At 54.5% G+C, this 20,817-nt stretch overlaps 1 protein-coding gene across 1 annotated transcript in view; it reads right to left on the bottom strand.

Moving 5' to 3' along the window:
* Positions 1–20,817, bottom strand: part of GRIK5 (glutamate ionotropic receptor kainate type subunit 5) — a 31,843-nt gene extending 11,026 nt beyond the window's left edge. Inside the window, exons 1-12 of the mRNA XM_029065023.1 lie at positions 20,755–20,817; positions 15,668–15,798; positions 13,647–13,811; positions 10,915–11,012; positions 10,607–10,772; positions 9,779–9,957; positions 7,566–7,619; positions 6,542–6,703; positions 6,179–6,331; positions 5,563–5,667; positions 5,131–5,238; positions 395–598 (exon numbers count right to left, since the gene is read on the bottom strand). Of these exons, the coding sequence (XP_028920856.1) occupies positions 395–598; positions 5,131–5,238; positions 5,563–5,667; positions 6,179–6,331; positions 6,542–6,703; positions 7,566–7,619; positions 9,779–9,957; positions 10,607–10,772; positions 10,915–11,012; positions 13,647–13,811; positions 15,668–15,746 (1,473 nt within the window). The 5' untranslated portion in view covers positions 15,747–15,798; positions 20,755–20,817. The remainder of the gene's footprint in view (positions 1–394; positions 599–5,130; positions 5,239–5,562; positions 5,668–6,178; positions 6,332–6,541; positions 6,704–7,565; positions 7,620–9,778; positions 9,958–10,606; positions 10,773–10,914; positions 11,013–13,646; positions 13,812–15,667; positions 15,799–20,754) is intronic.

Here is a 20,817-nt window from a genome sequence, read left to right as displayed (position 1 = left end):
TTGGGGAGGAGGAAGACTGGAGGTCTGTAGAAGAGAAGGGTGGGGGGAGATGCTGGGATGGAGAGAAGGGGGTGCCCCCTCAGCCTGCTTGGACTTGGGACTCCCCCCTGGAGTTCTTGGAGTACTATCCCATACTCTTCTCCATGTCCTGGGATTGTGCTCCCGGAGATAGAAGAGCAGTGCCCTCGTTGGGATCGCGCCAACTAACCCTGCCCATCACCGCAACTTGCTCGGGACGCTAATCTCGATGCCCCTTCCCCACCGCCCTGGCCCCCAAGGGAAAGAAGAGATACACCTTCACTCGCTAACAGGTCGGTGACTTCCTCACCCCAGGGCATGCTCTCAACCCGACTCGGTCCTTAGCCCGGATCTTCCCCTCCTCTGTCCCCCATACCCGATTGATGAGCTCGCCGACCATGCCGGTCCAGGAGCCGTTGGGTTCGGGAGCCCCGTAGAGCCCGTCCTCCACCAGCCGCAGCCGGAAGCGGAAGCGCAGCAGCTCCGCCAGCTCCCGCAGCATGTCCACGCAGAAGCCCTCGAACCGCTCGTTGCCCGACAGTGCCTGGAAGTTGGGCCGCCGCATGACATACGGGTTCTCCTGGGGGGGGGGGGGCAGCGGGGGGCACAGACCACAGATTCATTTGTTCAATCTTACTTATTGAGTGCTTATTATGCGCAGAGCACTGTACTAAGCGCTTGGGAGAGGACGGTAGAACAATAAACCGACACATTCCCTGCCCTCGGAGTCAGCCACGGTGCAGAGCTGAGCCTGGAGACCGAGAGATGGAGAGGGCTCGGAGAAGCAGTGTGGCCCAGGAGATAGAGCAGGCATCTGAGAGTCAGAAAATCATGGGTTCTAATCCCAGTTCCGCCACTTCTCTGCTGTGTGACCTTGGGCAAGTCACTTCACTTCTTTGGGTCTCAGTTACCTCATCTGTAAAATGGGGGATCAAGACTGTGAGACCCATGTGGGACAGGGACTGTGTCTAACCCGATTTGCCTGTATCCACCCCAGTGCTTAGTACAGTGCCTGACACATAGTAAGCACTTAACAAATACCATTAATATTATTATTATAGAACCCAGGCCTGGGAGTCCGAAGGACCTGGGTTCTAATCCTGACTGCACCACTTGTGTGCTGCGTGTCGCCTTGGCCAAGTCACTTCTCTGAGCCTCGGTTACCTCATCTGAAAAATGGGGATTGAGTCCGCGAGCCCTGTGTGGGACACGATACTGCGTCCAACCCAACTTGCTTGCCTCCATCGCAGCTCTGAGTACAGTGCCTGGCACATAGCTTAACTCATACCACAATTATAATTATTATTAGCTCACCCAGCGCCGGCGGGGGGAGGGAATTGGAAGGAATGGCTCGGCTGCCTTCGGCACCTCGTCCCCGACAGCTCCAGTGAGCTTCTGAGGGGAGGAGAGAGGCCTAGGCGGACCGGTCCTCAGAGATGATTCTGCATTTTGGCTGCCGGGAGCGAGGAGGGGGTGTGGGACCCACGTGAGCCTTGGAGTTTAACTCTCTGCCTCTCCCTAACGGAGCCTGGTGGGCCCTCCCGCCCCTTCAGTGCCCCCCATTTTCTCCGCCTGGCTCTTTCTCCCTCCTGTTTCTACCACCACCGGGACAGGGTTGGACTCCCGCAAGGGCATGTGGACTTTGGCCTTGTGACTGAAGTGACGTGAGGTAGTGATAGCCACGGGCCTGGGAGTCAAAAGGTCACGGATTCTAATCCCAGGTTCACCATGTCTGCTGTGTGGCCTTGGGCAAGTCACTTTACTTATCTGTGCCTCAGTTCCCTCCTCTGTAAAATGGGGATGGAGACCAGGAGCCCTGCGTGAGACAGGGACTGGGTCCAACCTGATTGCTTATATCCACCCCAGTGCTTAGTATGGTGCTTGGCACATAGTAAGCGCTTAACAAATACCATAATTATTGTTATTATCATTATTAATAATCCTGACTCTGCCATTTGTCTGCTGTGTGACCTTTGGCAAGTCACTTCACTTTTCTGGGCCTAAATTCCCTTAGTTGTAAAATGGGGATTAAAACTGTGAGCCCTATGTGGAATGGAGAGAGTGTCTCCATTTTATATCTTATATCTTATCCTATATCTTATCTTATATCTTATCATATCTACCCCAGCACTTAGAACAGTGCCTGGCACATAGTAAGCGCTTAACAAATACCGTCATTATTATTAAGTGACGGCTGGACTTTTTGCCCTTTTCCAGGAGGGTTACGGGAAGGAGAAAGGGGAGGAACACCAGTGCGACTGGCCCGCCGCTGCCATGAGAAACAGCACGGTGTAGTGGATAGAGCACGGGCCCGAGAGTCAGAACGCCATGGGTTCCGTTCCTGTCTCTGCTACTTGTCTGCTGTGTGACCTTGGGCAAGTCACTTCACTTCTCTGGGCCTCGGCTCCCTCATCTGTAAAATGGAGATTGAGATTGTGACCCCCAAGTGGGACAGGGACTGAGTCCAACCCGATTTGCTTGTATCCACCCCAGGGCTTAGTACGGCGCCTGGCACATAGAAAGTGCTTAACAAATACCGCGATTATTATTATTATTATCCCCACCGACGATGACACAAGGAGGGCACCCAAGACCCGGAATCCCACCCCCGTGGGCTTGACTCAAGGTCGTGAGAAGGGGAAAATTTTCCTGGATTATGCTGAAGCCGTGGCCAGACCCTGCTTTTTGATTCCCTGACCTCCACCGTCCCTTTCTCGAACCCAGGGCCCCCCGCCCCAACAGCTTCTGCTACCCCTTTCCCTTTTTCTGGCCCGTTCCCTCGGTTTATCTCACAGCCACTCATCTCTACGCTCAATCGATCAATAGTATTTACACAACGCAGACTGTGTGCAGAGCACTGTACTAAGCACTGAAGTGAATATGACGGAAGAAAATATGATCCTTGCCCTCAGGAGCTACAGTCTAGTGGGGGAAGACAAGTGTAAAATATTATACAAATAGAAGGGACAACCACCCAATTATGCAGCTCAGCTTCAGCCCAGGAAATCAATCGATCGATCGGTCGTATTTATTGAGCCCTTACTGGGTGCGGATCACTGTACTAAGAGCTTGGGGGAGTACATTATAATAAAGTTGGTAGAAACGTTCCCTGTTCGGTGCTCTGCACACACTAAGCACTTAATAAATACGACCGAATGAAGGAGCTGACGGTCTGGAGGATTGCGATCTGTACGTGTGGGATGACTCAGATCTGCATCCTGGTGCGAGTGTGCGTCGATGTGAGTATGAGGGATTGAGTTCCGCGCCCACGTGTGTGGCAAATTCAGTCAACCAACTCTGACGCCTCCCAACCACTTTGTTGTCTTGACCATATCTAGTGACCCCAACCCACCGGTTCTCCAGAATCAAAGTCATTTTCGATTCCTCTCCCCTTCTCCTTTTCCCTCTACTCTGTCACTGCCTCCTGCCTCTTGGTTCTTTGAGGCACCAAGAAGCTCTGGTGGTTGCCCAGCCACCTCCGCATCAAACAGAAACTCCTTCCCATCGGCTTTAAAGTACTCGATCCCCTTGCTCCCTCCTACCTCACCTAGATGTTCTTTCTCTTATTACAACCCAGCCCGCACACTTCACTCCTCTAATGCCAAACTCACCGTACCTCGATCTCATCTACCTCAGCCCCGACCTCTCGCCGACGACCTGCCTCTGGCCTGGAACGCCTTCCTCTTTATATCTGACAATTATTCTCCCCACCTTTAAAGTCTTACTACATCTCCTCCAAGAAGCCTTCCCTGACTAAACCCTCATTTTCTTTTCTTCCATTCTCTTCTGCATCACCCTGACTTGCTCCCTTTATGCATCCCCCTTGAACCCCACAGCACTTATGTCCATATCTGTCATTTATTTATTTCTATTAATGTCTCCCCCCTTTAGGCTGTAAGCTCGTTGCGGGCAGGAATGTGTCTGTTATATTGGTATATAGCACTCTCCCAAGCGCTTAGTCCGGTGCTCTGACTATTGATTGATCAATTGATTGATCGGTGACTTTCTCATTTCCTCCTGAGCCCCCCTCACCTGAATCAATGGAACTTCTGTCCTTCTCCAGCCTGACAGTTGGACACAGTCACTGTCCCACGGGGGGCACATAATCTTAATCCTCATTTTACAGATCAGGTAACTGAGGTCCAGAAAAGTGAAGTGACTTGCTCAAGGTCACACAGCAGACAAGTGGTGGAGCTGGGATTAGAACCCAAGTCCTTCTGACTCCCAGGCCCGGGATCGAGCCACTTCGCCACGGTAGTGTCTCAGGGCGGCCTGGATCAGTTTCCTCCAGGGGCCTACCGATCAATCACTCATCATCAATTATCGAGCTCTACGGAGCAGACTACCGTCCCCCTCCCTGCTTCCGAGACGAACTCCTGTCTGGATCAGTCAATCAACAGTATTTATTGAGCGCTTACTGTTGGTAGAGTCGGTAGACGCGATCCCTGCCCGCAAGGAGCAGTGTGACCTAGTGGAAAGAGCACAGGCCTGGGACTTGGAGGACTTGGGTTCTGATCCTGGCTACTGAGTGACCTTGGGCAAATCACTTCACTTCTCTGTTCCTCAGTTACCTCATCTGTAAAATGGGGATTAAGACCGTGAGCCCCAGGTGGGACAGGGACTACGTCCAACCCGATTAGCTTGTTTCTACCTCAGTGTTTAGTATCCCGGCTCTGCCACTTGTCAGCTGCGTGACTGTGGGCAATTCACTTAACTTCTCTTTGCCTCAGTTACCTCATCTGTCAAATGGGGATGAAGACTGTGAGCCTCATGTGGGACAACCTGATGACCCTGTATCTACCCCAGCGCTTAGAACAGTGCTCTGCACATAGTAAGCACTTAACAAACACCAGCATTATTATTATTATTAGAGTGCCTGGCACATAGTAAGCGCTTCACAAATATCATAAAAAATAATAACAATCGTTACAATCTCCAGTCTGGAGGCCTCCATGTCCCCACGCTGCACTGCCTCAATTCCCCCGCCTTCCCCTCCCATCTCGGCTCCTCTCTCCAGCCTCCGCTGAGATCTCCCGGCCCAGCCACCTGCCGGGAAGGGCTCGGTCGATGGTTTCCTCCCCTCCATCCAGCCCCCGTCGTCCAGCTGCTCACCAGGATGGTGGTGACCACCAGGGTCTTGTTGGCCAGCGTCTGTGACAAGTTGATGTCCAGCGTGGTAGCGTTCATGGCCAGAGTTCGGTTCGAGTACCACACCCCGATCTGAGAAGGGAAACAGGGGCAAGCCCAGGCCTCGACCAACCGATCATATTTATTGAGCTCTTACTGTGTGCGGAGAACCATACTAAGCGCTTGGGAGAGTACAACAGAACAGGCACATTCCCCGCCCACACCGAGCAACCAGTCTAGAGGGGAACCATCTCTTTCCCGGATCTGACTTTTGTTCTGCCTCCCCCGCCAGCCCCCACTCCCTCCGAGACTCGGGCGTCCCGTCTCATGGCCCCCGGACGCGGGCACCCGGACTCTCCCCTCGCCTCTCTGGACGGGACCCCCCCCCGGGGCTTCGGCACCCAGCTGCCCCCTCACCTCTCGGTGCCCCTCCCGACACTTCTCCAAGATCCTTAACGTGTAGTTTGTCCTCTGGCCTTTGCTGTTGAACTCCACTCTCCCTGTCAGCCCGTCGTACTCTACCTAGCCGGGGAGGGGAGGGAGGAGAGGGTACGGAGAGGAGACGGACAGGGGACGGCAGAGAGGCGGGGCGTGCAGGTAGAGAGACAGGGAGACACGCACAGAGAGCCATACGCACCCACAGAGAAGAGAGAGACACCCGCAGGGAAGAGAGAGAGAGAGAGGCAGAGGGATTGCGGGAAACAGGGGTCCGGAGAAGTGGAAGGCCCAGGGCCCAGAGAGATGCAAGAAGGATGGACAGAGTAAGTCTCCTCACCACCACCGGCACCCATTCATTCAATCGTATTTACTGAGCCCTTACTGTGCAGAGCGCTGTACTAAGCGCTCGGGAGAGTTCAATAGAACAATAAACAGACACAGTCCCTGCCCACAGCGAGCTCCACCGTCCCCACCCGCCCATCCGTTTCCGGCTGCGGACCCCTGCCCCGCTTTCATTAGACCCCACCCTGGCTCCGGCCCCTCTCCCCGCCCCCGGCTACCCCGGCCCCCCGGCCCCAGGCCGCCCCTAGCTCACCATGCGCAGGTAGTTCATGAGGCTGGTGCCGTGCTGCCAGATGTTGGAGGAAGTGCAGGCCAGGGGCTTGACGCCGATCTCCTGGCTGCGGTTCAGCTCCCTCACGGCGCTCACCACCACGTGGACGGCGTCGAACATGAGGGCCGCTGACAGCTGGAGGGAGGGAGGGGAGAGGGTGGTGTCAGCTGGACCCGGCCATGTTCGTTCCCCAACCCCGGCCCTCTGATTCTCTCTCTCTCTCTCCCCTCAGCATTTCCTTGGCAATCGGCCCCCTTCCCCCTCCCCACCCCATGGGGGGTTGCCACTCTTCCTCCCGTGCCCTGCTCTCCGCCCCCCTCCCCTCGGCTCCGCTCCGCTTCTCACCGCCGGGCCCGGGTAGGGGCTGGCCTCGCAGTTCTCCCTCCAGGACATGTTGAGGCTGCGGACGAATTCCAGATAGAAGGGGTGAGATGTGTTGAACATGGAGAATCCCAGGATGTTGGATGAATCCTCCACGATGCCCTCCAAGTGCAGAATGGGGAAGTCCTGGAGGCCGGAGAAGGGTGGGAGAAAGATGGCGGGTTGGGGGTGGGGGTGGGAGGGGGGAGAACCGGAAGCGTCGGGAGGCAAAGCTTGGGCAAACTGGGGGGTGCTGGGGGTTGAGTTGTAATGGGAGGGGAGGGAAGGACGGGGGATCGGAACTAATCACTCTAATACACTGTCCTCTCCCCAGTGCTAAATTCAGTGTTCTGCACACAGTAAGTGCTCAGTAAATACCACTGATGGATTGGGGGGGGGGGGGGGCAGGCAGAGGTAGAACAACTGGGGATGCGGGGTCGGGAGGGACAGAGCTGAGGGGAACATGGGGACTAAACCATCGGGAGACACAGAATGAGGAAGGACAGAGCAGTGAGGAAGATGGGACCGGACCGCTGCGGGATGCAGGGTGGGGAGGAACGGAGCCGTGATGGGAACCGGAAAGCAGGGAGCGGAGTGGAGAGGGTAACTGAGAAGCAACGTGGCTTGGCGGATAAAGCACAGGCCTGGGAGCCAGAGAACCTGGGTTCTGACCCCACCCGGCTGTGTGACTTCAGGCAAGTCGCTTCACTTCTCTGTGCCTCAGTTTCTTCAGTTTCAAAATGAGGATTCAATACCTGCTCTCCCCCTAGCTTAGATGTGAGCCCCATTTTGGCCTGATTAACTCGTATCTACTCCAGCGCTTAGAACAGTGCTCGACACATAGTAAGCGCTTAACAGACACCACAAAAAAAGAGGCGGATCAGGGGAGGTGGGAAGCAAAAGGAATAGGAGAACCAGAGAAGAGAAAGACGGCGGAGGGAGCAGGCAGAGAAAGAAAGCCAGGACTAGATCGGAGGCAATGAAGGTGGGGAGCCAAAGAGGGACTTACCATAGTGGTGAGGATGTATTTATAAAATGCCGAAGTCATCCCCAGTTCTGAAGCCTGAACGTGAGAAGGGACACGGGAGAGATAATAATAATAATGATGACGGTATTTGTTAAGCGCTTACTGTTCTAAGTGCTGGGGGGATACAAGGTGGTCAGGTGGTCCCACGTGGGGCTCGCAGTTTTCATCCCCATTTTACGGATGAGGTCACTGAGGCCCAGAGAAGTGAAGTGACTCGCCCAGAGTCACGCAGCTGACAAGTGGCGGAGCCGGGATTAGAACCCATGACCTCGGACTCCCAAGCCCGGGCTCTTGCCACTGAGCCACGCTGCTTCTCTACGGAGAGTCACCCGCACCGGAGAGACACGCAGCCAGAGACGCACAGCGCCCTTCATACCACAGACACACCCGGAGGCGTTCGAGAGGGGAAACTGGGGCACGCCGGACAAGTGGCCCCCTGCCTCTCATCGGCCTCCATTTCCCGTTCCTCCACAGGAGGGGTGGCTTCTAGCCTGAAGGAGCTGGCGGATGAGGAGGGACCCCGGAGAGTGATCAGAATTTTGAGTCCAAACTGGGACTGTCGCTACCGGGGTGGGGGAGTAGGATCGCCCTGAGGAGTCCCTGTCCTGTGGCCACCCCAGCCCCAACCCCGGCCCTCTCAGCAAGACAGGGTTTGTCCTTCCTGGAATTTCCCTCAGCTCCTCTGGGACGGGTGGAGACGGGAGGGCCCCTGAAGCTTTTCGGGCTCTGGGTTGCCTCGTGGTGGTCCTGTCCCCAATTCCCTTGACAACTGTTGGTTTGATAGTACTTGTTGAGCGCTTACTGTGTGTCAAACACTGTTCTAAGCAATGGGGAAGGTACAAGTCAATTAAGTCGGACACAGTCTCTGTCCCGCATGGGGCTCAACAGTCTTAAGTGGGAAGTAGAACAGGCACCCGTCACTTAACTTACACACTCTATTTCTCCCCCATCTGTAAATTATTCTAAAGCCACTCTCTCCAGGCCAGATTAGAGGCTCACCTGAGGGCAGGGGCGGCGGCTGCTAAACTCCACTCACCCTAACTGCTTCCAACAATGAAGAAGCAGCTTGGCCTAGTGGAAAGAGCCCGGGCCTGGGAGTCAGAGGACCTGGGTTCTAAACTCAGCCCTGCCAGTTGCCTGTCTCCAGAAAGTCACTTCTCTTCTCTGGAGTTCAGTTTCCTCATCTGTAAAATGGGGATTCAGTGAATGTTCTGTCTACTGTTTAGAATGAGCTCCATGTGGGACAGGAATTGCGTCTGACCTGATTAATTTGTATCTACTCCAGCGTTTAGAATGATGCTTGACACAGAGTAAGTGCTTACAAACGTAATAATAATAATAATGATCATCTACGCAGTGAGCATTCAATAAATAATACTGAAGAAGAAAAAAAGAGGAAAAAGCTCTCTCTGAAGCACAAATGAGTGTTTCTGGCATTCCAATTCCCAGAACCGATTTCCCTTGGACTTGAAACATGTGGACAGCTTCCAAACTTGGGGATTTTCCAGACACTCGGGGACTTCTGGTTCTTGTGGCAGGGACCGTATCTACTGACTCTGTTGTACTGTACTCTTCCAAGTTTGGAGTACAATGCCCTGTACACAGTAAGCACTCAATAAGTGTTCAAGAAACAGCGTGACCTAAGTGGAAGGAGCGTGGGCTTGGGAGTCAGAGGAGCTGGGTTCCAATCCCGCCTTCACCACTTGCCTGGTGTGTGACCTTGAGCGGGTCATTTCACTTCTCTGTGCCTCACCAGTAAAATGGGGATTAAGACCGTGAGCTGTACATGGGACGAGGACTCTATCCAACCCCGTTATCTTAGTACAGTACCTGGCACATAGTAAGCGCTTAACAAATATCACAATTATCATCATTATTATTAGACGTGCCTGGGACTTGTCCAACCTGATTATCTTGTATCTATCTCAGCAACTACAGCAGTGCTTGACCCATAGAAACCACTTAACAAATGCTGGGTTTTTATTAAAAATCCATTGATTGATTGATTGACGGATGGATTCCAGACACATTTCTGGGATCCGGAGACAAATAGTAAATGAGACTGCTCTGGTAAAAGCAGAGTAGATTGTCGCTCTAGTCACAGGCCACGTTGCCTGGGCCACGGGGCCGACAGGGAGGCCGGGCCAGGGGAGGGTGTCCGAGGGTTGGGGGGGTCAGAGGTCGAGGCAGGGCACCTTGCGGAGGATGAGGTGAGAGATGGAGGCGTTGGCGTCGATGATGATGGTGGACACTTTGTCGTCGCGGATCTCCTTCAGCAGCGGCGTTGGGTCCCGGCTCTCGTCCAACATCCGCACCGAAAGCGTCTCCTTGGAGATGAGGAAGCCGCGCACCAGCTCCTCCAACCTCAGCAGGCCTGGGGGGGCAGGGGGTGGGGGTCCAGAGTCACAGCCCTGCAAGAGGCAGGCAGAGGGGGTGGGGGGCGGTGGGAGGGAAAACACCGAAAGGATGGGGGAGGGAGGCGGGAAACCTGGGCTTCGGAAAAGGTGCGGAGATTGGGAGGGAGAGCCGGATGGGTTCCCGGAAGACTGGTTAATAATGATAATAAGAGGGGTATTTTTTAAGCGCTTACTAAGTTCCAGGCACTGTTCTAAGCGTTGGGGTGGATACAGGCAAAGCGGGGTGGACGCGGTCCCTCTCCCACGTGGGGCTCATGGTCTCAAGCCCCATTTTACAGATGAGGGAACGGAAGTCCAGAGAAGTGAACTGACATGCCCGAGGTCACACAGCAGACAAGTGGCGGAGTCGGGATTAGAACCAATGACCTTCTGACTCTCCGGCCCAAGCTCTATCGACTGCTACTTGGAGAGAAAAGGGACCTGAGGGGAGATCCGGGAGGCAGGGCCCGTGGGGGACGTCCCGGAAGGGGAACCGGGAGTCCAGGGTGCGGGGGAAGTCGAGGGATGCGGGGCTGGCCGTGTGGAGGCCGAGAGAGGAGTGGCGGGGGATGGGGGGTGGGGAGGGGACCCGGACCCCCCTCCACCCGCCCAAACCTCCCCGCTTACACTCAGCTTTGGCACAGATGAGGCTGGCCGAGGGGTAGTTGAAGGACTTGAGGATGCGGGAAACAGCCAGGCTGACGTCTTCGTTGCTGGGGTACAAGCTGACCGACGCAAAGCGGAGATACTGCAGCCTGGGGGTCTCCTCGGGGCCCACCTTCACGTGGGGGATCTGCGAGGGGGCCAGAGAAACCTTAGAGACCCCAGCCAGCCACACCGGCGCCCACCCCATCCCCCCCGGGGGCCGGCCCCCGCATTCCGGTCCGTTCCTCTCCCCTGCCCCGGGGGTTTTGGCCGCCCCGGGACGCCATTACCTCCTTCTCCCCACAGATGTGGCTGACGGTGGAGGCCGACGCTGGGCTGGATGAGGGGCCGAGGACGGACACGGCTCCCTTGGGCAGAATTTGGCACACTGCCACAGGGAGGAGGAGGAGGAGGAGGAGGAGGCGGTGGAGGAGGCAAAACAGACCAGGAAGTTAGAAAGGGGCACAATAATAATAATAGTGATCGTGATATTTTTTTAAGAACTTACTATGTGCCAGGCACTATACTAAGCACTGGAGTGGATACAAGCAAAACAGGTCGGACGCAATCCCTGTCCCCCATGGGGCTCCCACTCTTAATCCTCATTTTATGGATGAGGAAACTGAGGCACAGAGAAGTGAAGTGACTTGCCCAGGGCCACACAGCAGACAAGTGGTGGAGCCAGGATTAGCATCCATGACCTACTGACTCACAGGCCCGTGCTGTATCCATTACGCCGTGCTGCTTCCCGATCCCCACAATAATAATAACGATAATTACGGTACTTTTTAAGCGCTTACTACGTGCCAAGCACTGTTCTGAGAGCCGGGGAAGATACAAGTTCATTGGGTTGGACAAAGTCCCTGCTCCCCGTGGGGCTTCCACTCTTAATCCCCATTTTACAGATGAGGAAACTGAGGCCCAGAGAAGTGAAGTGACTTGCCCAAAGTCACAGTGCAAATGAGTGGTGGAGCCAGGAATAGAACCCAAGTCCTGACTCCCAGGCCCGGGTTCTATCCGCTAACCCATGCTGTTTCGCCAGGACGGTGTCCGTGGTTTTGTTGTCCTCTCTCAAGCGCTTAGTACAGTGCCCCGCACACAGTAAGCGCTCAATAAATACGATCGATCGACTGATTGATTGAGGGGGGCAGTATGTCCTCTAGACCGTAAGCTTCTCATGGGCAAGGAACGTGGCTACCCACTCTATTATAGTTAACTCTCCCAACTGCTTAGCCCAGGGCTCTACACGCAATAAGCGCTCAGTAAATACCACTGATGGAGGGAGAAGAAACTGAACCTCAGACACACAGGGGCATGTTGGGTCATGCCCACCCTCCCTGTCCTCTAACCCTGATCCTTTTACCCCGCAGGGGCCACGGATGGGGTGGACCAGGGAGGGGTAAAGAGCGCCAGCGCCAAGAGCGACCGAGTTGGACACCAGGTCAAGAGAGGGGAAAAGAGACCCTCTGCGGAGGACGAGAGGGAGGGAGGGGGTGGGCTCGTTGCGGGCAGTGTCCGTTGACTGTTAAACTGTACTCTCGTGAACGCTCAGTACGGTGCTCTGCACTCGGTAAGTGCTCAATAAAGATGATCGAATTAAATTGAATGGAGAGAGAAAGAGAGAGTGAGAGAGGAATAGAGAAAAACAGAGGTCAGTGGAGGGAAGGGGAGAGAGAAAAATAAAGACGGTGAAAGAGAAAGAGGGAAGCAGCATGGGCTAGCGGAGAGACCACGGGACCAGGAGTCAGGAGACCCGGGTTCTAATCCCGGCTCCACCTCTCGCCTGCCGGGTGACCTTGGGCAAGTTACTTTGCTGTTCCTCGGTTTCCTCATGTGTAAAACGGGACTTCTCCCTCCCTCCCCTTCTAGATTGTAAGCTCCTCGTGGCTAGGCCTCTTGTCCACCCACTCTGCTGGGTTACACTCTCCCAAGCGCTTAATACTGTGCTCTGCACCCGGTAAACGCTCAGTCAATATCACTGATAGGACCGGGAGCCCCGTGTGGGACTGCATCTGGCCAGATTACCTTGTAATAATAATAATTATCGTATTTATTAAGCGCTTATCGTATTTATCAAGCACTGTTCTAAGCGCTGGGGTGTATACCAGGTAATCAGGTTGTCCCATGTGGGGCTCACAGTGTTAATCCCCATGATATAGATGAGGTAACTGAGGCACAGAGAAGTGAAGTGACTCACCCAGAGTCACACAGCTGGCAAGCGGCGGAGCCGGGATTAGAACCCACGTCCTCTGACTCCCAAGCCCGCGCTCTTTCCACTGAGCCACACTGCTTCTCGTATCTACCCCAGTGCTTAGTACGGTGCTTGGCCCACAGTCAGCGCTTAACAAATCCCCGCCATAATCATCCTTAAGCAAGGATGAGAAACTGAGGCAGAGATGGGTGGGAGGGAAAGGGGACAGTGAGAGCATCAAGATCCTTGGGTTTGCTCAGCCCTTCTTCCCAGTGCTACGGACTTCTCCATCTCATGCCATCAATCCCTCAATCGATGGTATCTAATAATAATAATAATGTTGGTATTTGTTGAGCGCTTACTATGTGCAAAGTACCGTTCTAAGCGCTGGGGGGGATACAAGGTGATCAGGTTGTCCCTCTTGGGGCTCACCGTTTTAATCCCCATTTTACAGAAGAGGTAACTGAGGCATAGAGAAGTAAAGTGACTTGCCCAAAGTCACACAGCTGGCAAGCGGCGGAGCCGGGATTAGAACCCATGACCTCTGACTCCCAAGCCCGGGCTCTTGCCACTGAGCCACGCTGCTTCTCATAATCTACTGAGCGCTTAACGTGTGCGGAGCACGGGGTAAGTACAGTGTTAACAGAGTTGGTAGAAACATTCCCTGCCCACAACGAGCCCGCTGCTCAACCAGTCGATCGATCGGTGGGATTTCTTGAAGGCTTACTGTGTGCAGAGCATTGTATTAAGCGCTTGGGAGAGGACAATACACGGACACATTCCCTGCCCCCAAGGAGCTGACAGTCCCCCCGCCTCCCCGACCCTACTCACTGGTGTCCGTGGTCTCGTACTGGCTGTCCCGCTGCAGCTCAAAGATGTCCACCTCCACCCGGGCCTTGGCCGGCACCTCGATGATCCCGTTGATCTGTTCACGGGCCAGGGCCAGGGCCAGCCGTTCCCCACGGCCACACACCGTCTGGTCGTCCAGGATCGCAGCTGGGAGATCGGAAGCGGGAAAATCAGGACACCTCGTCGTCGGAGGGGACGGAGCCGGTCCCCCGGGGGGGGGGGGGCGGGGGGGACGGGCCGGCGGGGACACAGAAGCGGCGTGGCCTAGGAGGAAACGTCTCGGCCTAGCGGGTAGGGCCCGGGCCTGGGAGTCGGGAGGAGCTGAGTTCAAATCCCAGCTCTGCCACTTGTCTGCCGTGTGACCCTGGGCAAGTCATTTCGCTTCTCTGGGCCCCGGTTTCCTCTTCTGTAAAATGGGCATTAAGCCTGTGAGCCCCATGTGGGAGAGGGACTGTGTCCAATCTATTTAGCTGGGGTCTACCCCAGCGCTAAGAACAGTGCTTGGCACCCAGTAAGTGCTTAACAAATATCATGGTCACCCCAGAAGCGGGACTGGGGGGACTATCGAGAAGCAGCGCGGCCTAGCGGAAAGAGCTGGTCCTGGGGATCGGGAGACCTGGGTTCTGATCCCGGCTCCGCCGCTCTCCTGCTGCGTGATCTTGGGCGAGTCATTTCACTTCTCTGGGCCTCAGTTTCCTCAACTGTGAAATGGGGATTCGTTATCTGTTCTCCCTCCTGCTTAGACCGCGAGCCCCATGTGGGACAGGAATCGGGTCCAACCCGATTAACGTACAGAATTAGAAAAGTGCTTGTCCCATAATAAATCCTTAGAAACACCATTAACAAAATAAAAATATCTGTTCTCTCTCCCCCTCTAGACTGTGAGCTCCCTGTGGGACAGAGACTATTACCCATCTGTATCCAGTGCATCTACCGCAGAGCTCAGTACACAGCTTGACACATAGTAAGTGCTTAGCTTATTACGTCAGAAGGAACTGGGTTCTAATCCTGCCCCCACCACTAGACTGCTGGATGCAGAAGCAGCGTGGCTCAGTGGAAAGGGCCTGGGCTTGGGAGTCAGAGGTCATGGGTTCTAATTCCAGCTCCGCCGCTTGTCAGCTGTGTGACCTTGAGCAAGTCACTTAACTTCCCTGTGCCTCAGTTAACGCATCTGTAAAATGGGGATGAAGACTGTGAGCCCTACGTGGGACAACCCGATTACCTTGTATCAACCCCAGGACTTAGAACGGTGCTTTGCACATAGTAAGCGCTTAACAAATACCAACATTATTATGTATGTATCTGTAATTTTATTTATTTGTATTGATGTCTGTCCCCCAGCCTCTAGATTGTGAGCCCGTCGGGGGCAGGGAATGTCACTGTTTATTGTTATATTGTCACTTTCCCGAGCGTTCAGTACAGTGCTCTGCACACGGTAAGCGCTTAGTAAATACGATTGATTGAAGGAATAAATGATCTTGGGCAAGTCACTTAACTTCTCGGGGCCTCAGTCACCTCATCTGTAAAATGGGGATTAAGACTGTAACCCTTATATGGGACAGTGACTGTGTCCAACCCAATCACCCTGCATCTACCTCAGGGCTCAGTACAGCGCCTGGCGCGTAGTAAGCACTTAACAAGTACCACATTTATTATTAAATACCATTCAAAAAAATTAACTAAAATAAAAATCCCTGTTCTCTCTCCCCCTCTAGATTGTGAGCTGTCTGTGGGACAGGGACTGTGTCCTATCTGTTTCCGGTATCTCTACCCCAGAGCTCAGCCTAGTGCTCGGCACAGAGTAAACGTTTAACCGGTCCCACCGTTCTTATTAGACTCCTGGGTTCTGGGAAGGGCGAGAAAACCGGAGGCAAGGGTGGACAAAGAAGAGAGGCTTGAAGCGGGGTCGGGGGTCAACGGAGGCCTGTGTATTCGGAGAGTACGGGAAACTCGGGGGGCGGGGAGGCTGAGGCTGCGGCTCGGGGGGAGGCCGGGGGACTCACCCATGCGCAGGGAGGAGAGCACAGGGCGGCCTGGGCGGGCAAAGGCAACAATCAGCAGCAGCAGCAGCTCAGCTGGCATCTTCCTCCCCTCCTCATGGAGATGCTGCTGCCCGCGGCCCCCCACACGCCACCTGCAGGGAAGAACCCCAGATCCCTCGCACCCGGCCCGGGGATGCCAGGGGGTGGACGGGAGACTGGTCCGGGGGATGAGTGGAGGCTGGACGGGGGGTGGTGACTGCAGACCTGGGTGCCGGGGCCTAAGGGAAAGATCGGTGTCGGTTGGGGGAGAGTTGGAGCCAGAGCGAAAGGGGAAATGGAGGAAAATCGGGGGGCTGGGGGAAGAGTTGGGGTCTGGAAGAAACGTGGGAGAAGAACGTGGGGCCGAGGGGCAGAGTAAAGGTGGCACGGGGACGGTGGGGACACTTAGGGGGGCGGATGGCCGGCCTCCGGGATACCCCTCGGAGGAGATCCCACACCCGAAGACCCTGCTACATTCGGGGGCACGGAGGGATGCTCCAGCCTCCGCGACATCGTCGGGGGGACCCGGGGGTCGGAGGGGGGACAGGTCCCGGGCCAACTGAGACAGGACCAACGAGACTGCAGCCAGGACCCGCCCCTGTCTCTGGGCAGGCAGCAGTTGCCAGGCAACGTGGAAACGGCTGGAGAGGATGCGAGCGTTGCTAGGCAACCCCATGCCGGCCCTCACCACCCTTCTCCCATTCCTAGACGTCCCATCTTTCCCCCACAATCCCGTGGGCCTGGGGCATGAGACCAGTGGATCTGGGGGACTGGGCGAGGGGCCTCGCGAGGGGAGAGAGAGTGCGGGATGGGAGATGGCGAGACGGAGAGGGGCCGAAGAAAGATGGAATGAAAGGCGGGCGAATGGAGAGAGGGAGGGAGAGAGGCAGAAAACCCCGGCGAGAGACGGAGGGAAAAGATGGGAAGATCGAGAGGAAAGGCCACAAGGAAAAGACCGAGCGAGAAGAAAACAAAAGTCAAAGCGGAGGGAGGCTTGGGAGGGGGAGAGAGGAAAATGGAGATATGGCGAGAGGGATTCAGAGAGGGGAGAGAGTGGGAGGAGAAGAGGGGGAAGGAGTCGGATGGACAGGGACAGGGAAACCTCCCGGGAGTTGGGTATGGAATGGGGATTTGGGAACTCAGTCACTACTCCCCGCTACAAGGACCAGGGGGTCCCTGAGAACCAATTACGCCTCCTGCCCTGGTCTGGGAGAAGAAGGCTAAGGGTAAGCTCACTGTGGGCAGGGGGTGGGTCTGTTTATTGTTGTATTGTCCTCCCCCAAGCGCTTAGTACAGTGCTCTGCACACAGGAAGCGCTCGATAAATACGACTGAATGAACGAATGTGAGGGAAAACACACACATACACACGGAGAGATACAGGGGAGGCAGCGTAGCCTAGTAGAAAGAGCACAGAACCGAGAATCGGAGACATGGATTCTAGTCCCGGCTCTGCCGCTCGCCAGGTGCGAGACCTTGGGCCGGTCATTTAACTTCTCTGGGCCTCATTTTCCTCATGTGTACAATGGGGATAAAATACGAGTCTCTCCCCCTTAGACTGTGAGCCCCGATTCTGGGTCGGATAAGACGACCTAGTATCTTCCCCCAGGAATGAACGCAGTGCTTGGCGCACGGTAAGCGCTTAATAAATACCATCTTTCTTTTTCGTTTTAGTGTAAGAACCCTGGGGGAGACCACGGCAGCGAAACAAATACAGAAAAAGGCAGGGAGAGGTAACAGCCTGACTCCGACATAAACACAGGACCACAGGCGAGACAAATACCGGAAGGGAGAGCGAGGCAGCGATGCGGAGATGCAGAGAAAGATGGAAAGAGAGAGATGAGAGACATGGAGAGACACCCGGAGAGGTAGACATGCACAGAAATATGGAGAGGTAGAGATGCGTTAAAGAGGTAGAGTTACAGCGAGGAGCAGAGGGCCCCAAAGACACAGTAAGGAACACCGCTGCCAAGAATCTACCGTGTGACCTTGGGCGAGTCAATTAATCTCCCTGTGTCTTGTTTCCTTCATCTGTTAAGTGGGGATAATAACTACTTCCCCTCTCTCTAACTCGTGGGGATGTTGCGAGGACAAAGAGAGGTAACTGATGTAAGCGCACCTTGGAAAAAAGGCATCATTATTGCTATCACTGTCAATACCGCCGTTCCTATGATTACGATTTTTATTAGAGATCGTAAGTCCCCTGAGGGCAGGGACCTCGACTTTGTCCTTCTTCTGCAGATTTCTCCAGCGGCCGGAGAAGTGGACGCTCGGTAAATCGTGTCGCTGAACCTCACGGTCGGCACCACGTTGTGGAAGAAAGACACAACACCCACCCAGACCCAGACGCACAAATTCACAGACGCACATGCAAGCGCCTCCTTAGCCTACGAGCCCCACGTAAGACAGGGACTGTGCTTATCCCAGCACTTAGCACAGAGCTTGGCACAGAGTAAGTGCTTAACAAAAATCCCTGTGATCGCTCTTATTTTTATTATCATTACACGGAATGTAAAATCTGGAAGCCAGCTGAGAGACATTGGGGGAGACACTCTCAGAGAGCCACTCAGTTGAAGAGACACACGGAGAGCTTCACGAAGAGACACTGACACCGAAAAGCGGAGATACATACAGCAAAACACGTCTGCTTGCATGCGCAGAGAAAAAGAGGTGTAGAGAGAGATGGAGAGAGACAGACACAGATAGAGAGAATCTCTGGGGAGAGACAATCACAGGAGAAGTCATAAGGGCTCAGAGAGCGTCAAGGATACTGAGAGACAGAGAGAAAGGGGAGACAGAGAGAGAGAGAGAGAGGAAGCAGCAGGGCCACTAGTGGATAGAACACGGGCCTGAGAGGCGGAAGAACCTGGGTTCTAATCCCTGCTCTGCCACTTGTCTGCTGTGTGTCCTTGGGTAAGTCCCTTCACTTCTCTGTGCCTCAGTTACCTCATCTGTAAAATGGGGACCGTGAATCCCCTGTGGGTCAGGGACTATCCAACCTGATTTGCCTGCATCCACCCCATCGCTTAGTACAGCACCTGATACCTAATAAGTCTTTAATATATCATAATGATCGTTATTGTTATTATTAGGAAAGGGAGGAAAGACGGGGCCAGAGAATTTCAGCACACAAGAGAGACTGACATCAAAAGGAACGGGAAGGAAGAGAAATAGCGACGCAGAGGGAGAACGGGGAAAAAGAGATAGAGAAAAGTGAGAGACAGGAAGTGAGACAAGTGAGATACTGAGGTAGGGGGAAAAGATGGGAAGGTGATAAGAGAAAAGAATGAGTCAGAGACAGAGGCCAAGGGAAGGGAGAAAGAGAGAGTCGGAGAGGGAATGAGACCGAAAGAGGTGAAAGGAGTCCAAAGAGGGAGATAATAGGGAGAGAGAGATTCAGCGAGATATGGACAGGGAGACACATGGGCGCCCAGAGACGGAGAGGCAGACCAGAGACACTGAGAGGCAGATTCCCTAAAAAGAGATAGAGACCGAGAAAAGACTAGAACCCAACGAGAGTGATCGAAAAGCATAGAACTGTACACTTTGACACAAGCACCCGTGAAGCCACAGACAACGGGAGACACACACCTGCTGCATGAGATACACAAGCACACACAACACACCACATTCACCCAGAGATACACACCTGCAGCACGAGATACACATACAACAGTCACTCGGAGATACAACCTGCAGCATGATACACACGCACACACACCATTCATCCAGGGATACACACCAGCAGTATGAGATACACACACGCACACAACATTCTCCTGGAGATACACACTTGCGGCATGAGGTATACACACACACACACAAAACATTCTGCTGGAGTTACACACCTGCAGCATGAGATATACACACACACACACGCACGAAACCTTCACCCAGAAATACACACCTGCAGTATGAGATACACACAACATTCTCCTGGAGATACACACCGGCAGCATGAGATGCATACACACACAACATTCATCAGGAGATACACACCTGCAGCATGAGATGCACACACATACAACATTCATCCGGAGATACACACCTGTAGCATGAGATACAAAACACAGTCACCAGGATATACATACCTTGAAGCAGGAGATACACACTGGCACATGTACGCACGCGTGCACACACACACACACACAGGACCCAAGGAAAGAAGAAGAGGGAGAAAATTCATCTGAAACAGAAAGAGACACTGGGTAACCCGGAGACCCCTGAGTCACAATGGTCAGAGACATTGAAACACTGAGACACCAAGAGACACGGAGAGAGAGACAATGAGACTCGGAGAGAAAACCAAAGACATCCAGAGAAACACAGTATAAAGAGACCCAACAAGAGAGAGGTTCAGAGATCCAGAGACACATAGAAACATAGAGAGCCAGGGACTTTTTGAGAGATAAGGGGAAGAAGGAGAGAGTTGGGAGTGACGGGTAGAGGCAGAATCAGAGAAGTGAACCGGGAAAACACTATCAAGAGAGGCAGAGGAGTCGAGAGAGATGGAGAGGACCGAGAGGAGGTGCCAACTAAGAAACAGATAAGGTGGGAAATGAGAAAGAACGAAATGGGAAAGAACGAAAACAAGTTGGGAAAGGTCGGAAGGGTCAGGTGGTGGGGGGCGGAAAGAAGGAAGGAAAGATGGGGAGACGGAGGAGCAGGCTGTCGGGAAAAAGGCGAGAAGGGGGCGATGGGGTTTGGGGACGGGGAGGGATGCGGGGGAGGGCGGAAAGGTGGAAAAGCGAGCAGGCGGGAAGGTGGAGCGACAGTGGGCCTCGGCCAGCGCGGACCCCCAGGTCCAGACCGGACTGTTGGCCAGCCTTGGGGTGGGGGGAGAAGCAGGAGGAGCCGGGGCCAGCAGCAGAGGGCCCGAGCCTGTCTCCTCCACCTGTCCATCCGGTCTCCTCTGCCCAGGTTGGCCTTGGGGGTGGGAGACCCTGGAGGGCCCAGTCCCCACCCTCCCCCTTGCTGCCCCCAGTTGGAAACCCCCCACCCCATTCCCGGTCCTCCAGATCTCCACCAACTTCAACCGCCCCCCACCCCTCGAGGCGCAGAGGGACTTACGGATCCAAGTGGGACTGATGGCCGAGGCTCCTGGGTCCCTTGCAGGCCGGTGGGGTGGCTGGG

This window comes from Ornithorhynchus anatinus, chromosome 5 (genome assembly GCF_004115215.2).
Source record: "Ornithorhynchus anatinus isolate Pmale09 chromosome 5, mOrnAna1.pri.v4, whole genome shotgun sequence".
NCBI classification, from domain to species: Eukaryota; Metazoa; Chordata; class Mammalia; order Monotremata; family Ornithorhynchidae; genus Ornithorhynchus; species Ornithorhynchus anatinus.
The sequence above is the reverse complement of the archived record's forward strand: the minus strand, read 5'-3'. Positions and strand labels throughout refer to the sequence as shown.